Source organism: Coregonus clupeaformis, chromosome 3 (assembly GCF_020615455.1).
Source record: "Coregonus clupeaformis isolate EN_2021a chromosome 3, ASM2061545v1, whole genome shotgun sequence".
In the NCBI taxonomy this organism is placed as follows: Eukaryota; Metazoa; Chordata; class Actinopteri; order Salmoniformes; family Salmonidae; genus Coregonus; species Coregonus clupeaformis.
Window position 1 is genome coordinate 4965876 of NC_059194.1, and position 7140 is coordinate 4973015.

Sequence of the window (7140 nt, forward strand, 5' to 3'; positions counted from 1 at the left end):
TGTATTTGTCACACAATCATTCTCAAACAAACGCAATAGGAGAGCAGGTACTGTCAAAAGACGATGTATTTATTTACCATGCACTGACTGTTGAGATATGCAGGCCAGTGTGTTTCTAGGTCATTGGGTTCCATGTTAAGTCATTGAGGCTACAGCAGCATCGGGGATGGAGTTTAGAGGTGGGGATCCAGCCATGCTGTTGTTTCCTTTCTGGGTTCACAGAGGAGACAGTTATAAGAGAATAACAGACACATGCATTGATAGAACATCTGCAGGAGGAGGAGTGCTCACACACGGCCCCATATCTGCAGGAAAGGAATTAATGAATACATCTCCCTGCTATGTCCCCCGGACAGAACTGCAAACGCAGCATAGAGCCCAGAGCGTGCAACGTGTGCGAGCGCGCACACACACACACAGCTGTAGAAAGCATCTGGAGAAGGGTCGCCCACAGTCCCTGGTATGAATCCGCTCCCTGATCCTATCCCCACGGAGCCAGAACCTGCTATGTGCTGGTTGTCTATTGGGAGAAGCTGGAACAGCATAGCCCATGGTACACAGCAGGAAGCCTACAGACCTACAGCTCTATCTACCCCAGCAGACTGAGTGGAAACATCAGAAATCCCCCTGAAGATCTCTCTCTCTCTCTCTCTCTCTCTCTCTCTCTCTCTCTCTCTCTCTCTCTCTCTCTCTCTCTCTCTCTCTCTCCATCCATCTATCTGGTATCAGGATTTATATACATAGTTCAACATACAGTCAACCATAATGTAGTTGTCTCAGACCTGACATGCAAATCCCAGCTGCTTCTAGTTTTTCATTCTGCCACATCTAACTTCTCGCAATAGATATTTGATGGAGTTTGAAACACCACTACTTTCCCCAGCTATAAAAGTTTTAGTTAGTTAAGTAATATATATGTTTTATGTTTACCTAGGGGACTGGTTACGGTGAACACCAGCGTCAGCTACCTGTTAGAACCCCTGCCCGCCGTCACCATGGATACACAGCCTCCTCACGCCGTGTTCCGAGCGGAGAACCTCCGTCTGCCCAACGGAACCTGCGGGCAACGCCATAGCAACCAGGGCCAGGGGGAGGGGCTAGGTGACCTCATCCAGGGAATGATGTCACCGTGGGGTGGAAGGGTGAGTGGAGGAGGGATAGATAGACTGGTTGGTGTCTGATATGATAACAACTATCTTCTTCAGAGAATGGGGAGTGCTGCTTTGTATCAGTGAAATATCCAAGAAATATCAGCCATTTAGAGTCCCATGAAAAAAAATTGTTTTAGATTCCGTCTCTCACAGTTGAAGTGTACCTATGATAAAAAATTACAGACCTCTACATGCTTTGTAAGTAGGAAAACCGGCAAAATCGGCAGTGTATCAAATACTTGTTCTCCCCACTGTATATATGTGTGTGGCGTGCGCTCATACTTTTAACAAGTAATAATGCACTATAATAGTTGTGTATAAAGTTCTCTAATACGTCCTGATATTTCTCCAGGAGCGTAGAGACGTGGGCCAGAATATGAAGTATGTAGAGCTGCTGCTGGTAGCTGACCATGCTGAGGTAAGAGGCCAGACATTTTACATTGCCATTTATTCCAGTTAGTCAGTTGTATCGGTGAGACGGTAGAAAGCATGACCTCCATTTCTTCTTTTGACCTGTGACTCCTACTCCAAGGAAGAACTAGATACCATCTATAACTCTGTTACATCCCCCGATCCCTTCATCTCTCTATGGTCATATCTCAACCACATCCTCCACGCTCCCCCCTAATGTTCTAAAATCCTTCATTGCTGTCTGACGTGTCTGATTGGTTGAGGCCATCCTGCTGCCATGACTCACGTCCTGTGTGAAATTGTGTGTCTGTGTAGTTTCAGAAGCACGGCAGGGACTTAAATAGGACGAAGAGGAAACTGCTGGAGGCGGCTAACTACGTAGACAAGGTGAGAAACACCGCCCCCACACACACTGTGGTTAATTTGGAAGGTGGTTGGTCCCTGGTCTGGGGGCGTGCCTGGGTGGAGACATAATACACTATCCTAAACAATAGAATACTGACAAAAGGCACCTATCACAGCATACTACCATTTTTGGGGGGAGAATGACTGTGAGAAGGTCAGTTCTGATGACTTTTTATAAGGACATTCTACTGCAAAATGAATGAAAATAAAATGACATCTAAAATATAATTTCCCCCCAAAAATGAGCCCAATAACATATAGGTCCATATTATCAGGCAGGTGTGCTAGATCACAAACTTTAATTAGAAACATATTGATAACTTAAATGTCCCCCAAAAAAACTACGTTCCACTGGCACTCAGCCAACCAAGGATCACGTAGTGTGAATATAATGTAGGCCTAGCTGAGACACCTGACCCTGTTACATTTAGCCCCGGCCTTCCCTATGCATTCAATGCCACTGGCACAATTGGCGAGTGCTAATGCGCATAAACCATGCCGCTGCTAAACACTCTGGTTCTAAACACTCTGGTTCTAAACACTCTGGTTCTAAACACTCTGGTTCTAAACACCCTGGTTCTAAACACTCTGGTTCTAAACACTCTGGTTCTAAACACTCTGGTTCTAAACACTCTGGTTCTAAACACTCTGGTTCTAAACACTCTGGTTCTAAACACTCTGGTTCTAAACACTGGTTTGAAAAACTATTGTTCGAAAAACGATGGTTCTAAAATGGTGCATTTTAGGACTACTAATTTCTTGGATTTGAGAAATAAGTGTAGCCTGATAACACTAGAAAGAAATTTGAATGCGCCTCGAGATGAATATTATTTTCTCGCATAGAATGCGACAGGTTGAACAATTGAATAGGTAAACTATTCTACTATGGGGTTGTTTGATTTAGCTGTTGCAATTTTTCATTAGATAATTCAAATAACCATATCTACCGGGTCTCAGCTCCGTCTGGCTCTCATTTGGATCATAGATGCCAGGTCTCGTACCCGGCAGGACCCGGCCCAATTTAACCCCTGCACACACACACACACACACACACACACACACACACACACACACACACACACACACACACACACACACACACACACACACGTTTGCTACTGTATCCTCACTGAACATAATTAACAATGATAATGTACTTCTATATTAGTCAAATGATCTTTGGGCTGTGTGTTTGTGCAGTACTACAAGTCTCTAAGTATCCGTGTGGCAGTAATCGGTCTGGAGGTGTGGTCTGATCAGGACAGGATCAGTGTGTCTGGTAACCCCTACAGTACCCTGGGAGCTTTCCTGGCCTGGAGACGCAAACAGCTACACACACTACCTAACGACAACGCTCAACTCATCACGTTAGTGTTACACGCACGCACGCACACTCTCTCTCACACACACACACACTCCTCAATGACATTACTCAGCTCATAACATTAGTGTTTACGCACACTCCTTACTACACTCTCCTTTAATCCATCCATCCTTAATCCATCTCTCTTTCCTTCCATTAAGACCATTCAGTGGAACTACAAAGCTGTTTTTTTTTGTTTCCTCAGGGGCGTGTCGTTTCAGGGCACCACCATTGGGCTGGCCCCTCTCAGAGCCATGTGCTCAGAGTACCAGTCAGGGGGAGTCAACTCAGTAAGACTGCAACAGAACTCTGTCATTTGAGATTTGACCATAGCCAATAGCAGCCCACTAAAGATTTTTCTAAAGTTGTAATAAAGTTGTGATGTATTTGTAATATCACACATAGATGTACAACCAAGCAAACATGAAATGCATGTCCCTTTGACTTTCAATACGGGAATCCACCTCTAACCATTTACCTCTACCCCTTGACCTCTGCCCCCTGCAGGACCACTCTGACAGTGCTGTGGGCGTGGCAGCGACCATGGCCCACGAGATGGGGCATAACTTTGGCATGAGCCACGACAGCCCTGGGTGCTGCCAGGCCAAGGCTGATGATGGAGGCTGCATCATGGCTGCTGCCACTGGGTGAGAGAATCTATCTATGTTGAAAAGCTCTTTCTTATTAAAGATATTTTATTTCAATGAGAATAAACCTGTATAAATAAAGGTTAAATAACCAATGATATAATGATTGATCCTGCTTTGTAAAATATAGTCCTGGGACACGTTCAGCTGAGCAAAATGTTGTGGAATATTAATGTCTGTATAGAAATATATTACATAGAACAGACTTTCTTCTCTGACATGTAGAGTAGAAGGAATCATGTAAAGTCTATTCATGCCTTTTTCTATCTGCAACGTGTCGCAACGTTGCACCTTACTGAATACACCCCTGGTGTGTGTGTCGCAGCCACCCGTTTCCGCGTGTGTTTAATGACTGTAACCAGCGGGAGCTGAGCAGGTACCTGAGCTCCGGAGGGGGGAAGTGTCTGTTCAACCTCCCCAACACCAGAGCCATGTACGGGGGGCAGCGCTGTGGGAACGGGTACCTGGAGGATGGAGAGGAGTGTGACTGTGGAGACGAGGAGGTGAGGGGGGAGTGTGTGTGTGTGCTTGTGCGTGTGCGAGTGTGTGTACTGATTATTCATCCTCTCTCTGTAGGAGTGTTCCAGTCCCTGCTGTAATGCCAACAACTGTACTCTGAAGGCTGGAGCAGAGTGTGCCCATGGAGTCTGCTGCCACAACTGTAAGGTACTGTACACACTGTCCTCTCTCTTTCTTTCTGGTTGTCCTCTCTCTCTGTCTCTGTCTCTCTCTCTATCCTCCACACTCTCTCTGTCTCCTCCTCCAATATCTCTTTCTCTCTGTGTTGTGTCGTTTGATAGTCTACACTGTCCCCCCTCTCTCTCTCTCTCTCTCTCTCTCTCTCTCTCTCTCTCTCTCTCTCTCTCTCTCTCTCTCTCTCTCTCTCGCTCTCTCTCTCTCTCTCTCTCTCTCTCTCTCTCTACAATTTCAATTCAAAGGGCTTTATTGGCATGGGAAACATGTTTACATTGCCAAAGCAAGTGAAATAGATAATAAACTAAAGTGAAATAAAAAATGAACAGTAAACATTACACAAAAGTTCCAAAAGAATAAAGACATTTCAAATGTCATATTATGTCTATATACAGTGTTGTAATGATGTGCAAACAGTTAAACTACAAAAGGGAAAATAAATAGATATGGGTTGTATTTACAATGGTGTTTGTTCTTCACTGGTTGCCCTTTTCTTGTGGCAACAGGTCACAAATCTTGCTGCTGTGATGGCACACTGTGGTATTTCAACCAATAGATATGGGAGTTTATCGAAATTGGGTTTGTTTTCGAATTCTTTGTGGATCTGTGTAATCTGAGGGAAATATGTGTCTCTAATATGGTCATACATTTGGCAGGAGGTTAGGAAGTGCAACTCAGTTTCCACCTCATTTTGTGGGCAGTGTGCACATAGCCTGTCTTCTCTTGAGAGCCAGGTCTTCTCAATAGCAAGGCCATGCTCACTGAGTCGGTACATAGTCAAAGCTTTCCTTAATCTCTGTTTAGGACCAAATAGCATTATAGTTTGCTCCGTTTTTTTGTTAATGCTTTACAATGTGTCAAGTAATGATCTTTTTGTTTTCTCATGATTTGGTTGGGTCTAATTGTGTTGCTGTCCTGGGGCTATGTGGGGTCTGTGTTTGTGAACAGAGCCCCAAGACCAGCTTGCTTAGGGGCTCTTCTCCAGGTTCATCTCTCTGTAGGTGATGGCTTTGTTATGGAAGGTTTGGGAATCGCTTCCTTTTAGGATTTTTATAATTCTGCTCTGCATGCATTATTTGGTGTTTTACATTGTACATGGAGGATATTTTTTGCAGAATTCTGCATGCAGAATTCACATTTTGTGAATTCTTGGTTGGTGAGCAGACCCCAGACCTCACAACCATAAAGGGCAATGGGTTCTATAACTGATTCATGTATTTTTAGCCAGATCCTAATTGGTATGTTGAATTTTATGTTCCTTTTGATGGCATAGAAGGCCCTTCTTGCCGTCTCTCAGATCGTTCACAGCTTTGTGGAAGTTACCTGTTGCGCTGATGTTTAGGTATGTATAGTTTTTTGTGTGCTCTAGGGCAACGGTGTCTAGATGGAATTTGCATTTGTGGTCCTGGCAACTGGACCTTTTTTTGGAACACCAGGGATTTACTGTAAGGGCCCAGGTCTAACAGAGTCTATGCAGAAGATCTAGGTTCTGCAGTAGGCCCTCCTTGGTTGGGGACAGAAGCACCAGATCATCAGCAAACAGTAGACATTTGACTTAATATTCTAGTATGGTGAGGCCGGGTGCTGCAGACTGTTCTAATGCCCTCACCAATTAGTTGATATACAGTTGAAGTCGGAAGTTTACATACACTTAGGTTGGAGTCATTAAAACTAATTTTTCAACCACTCCACACATTTCTTGTTAACAAACTATAGTTTTGGCAAGTCGGTTAGGACATCTACTTTGTGCATGACACAAATACATTTTCCAACAATTGTTTACAGACAGATTATTTCACTTATAATTCACTGTATCACAGTTCCAGTGGGTCAGAAGTTCACATACACTAAGTTGACTGTGCCTTTAAACAGCTTGGAAAATGCCACAAAATGATGTCATGGCATTAGAAGCTTCTGATAGGCTAATTGACATCATTTGAGTCAATTGGAGGTGTACCTGTGGATGTATTTCAAGGCCTACCTTCAAACTCAGTGCCTCTTTGCTTGACATCATGGGAAAATCAAAAGAAATCAGCCAAGACCTCAGAAAAACAAATGTAGACCTCCACAAGTCTGGTTCATCCTTGGGAGCAATTTCCAAACGCCTAAAGGTACCACGTTCATCTGTACAAACAATAGTACGCAAGTATAAACACCATGGGACCACACAGCCGTCATACCGCTCAGGAAGGAGACGCGTTCTGTCTCCTAGAGATGAACGTACTCAGAACAACAGCAAAGGACCTTGTGAAGATGCTGGAGGAAACGGGTACAAAAGTATCTATATCCACAGTAAAACGAGTCCTATATCGACATAACCTGAAAGGCCGCTCAGCAAGGAAGAAGCCACTGCTCAAAGCCACCTTAAAAAAGCCAGACTACGGTTTGCAACTGCACATGGGGACAAAGATCATACTTTTTGGAGAAATGTCCTCTGGTCTGATGAAACAAAAATAGAACTGTTTGGCCA

At 44.1% G+C, this 7140-nt stretch overlaps 1 protein-coding gene across 2 annotated transcripts in view; it reads left to right on the plus strand.

The window, feature by feature from the left end:
* Positions 1-7140, plus strand: part of LOC121539430 (disintegrin and metalloproteinase domain-containing protein 19) — a 28471-nt gene that overhangs the window by 14731 nt on the left and 6600 nt on the right. For both annotated transcript variants that reach the window (XM_041847928.2, XM_041847937.2), the window contains 8 exons: positions 935-1142; positions 1504-1569; positions 1878-1949; positions 3168-3334; positions 3536-3620; positions 3838-3977; positions 4303-4480; positions 4554-4643. In XM_041847928.2, the coding sequence (XP_041703862.2) occupies positions 935-1142; positions 1504-1569; positions 1878-1949; positions 3168-3334; positions 3536-3620; positions 3838-3977; positions 4303-4480; positions 4554-4643 (1006 nt within the window). The remainder of the gene's footprint in view (positions 1-934; positions 1143-1503; positions 1570-1877; positions 1950-3167; positions 3335-3535; positions 3621-3837; positions 3978-4302; positions 4481-4553; positions 4644-7140) is intronic.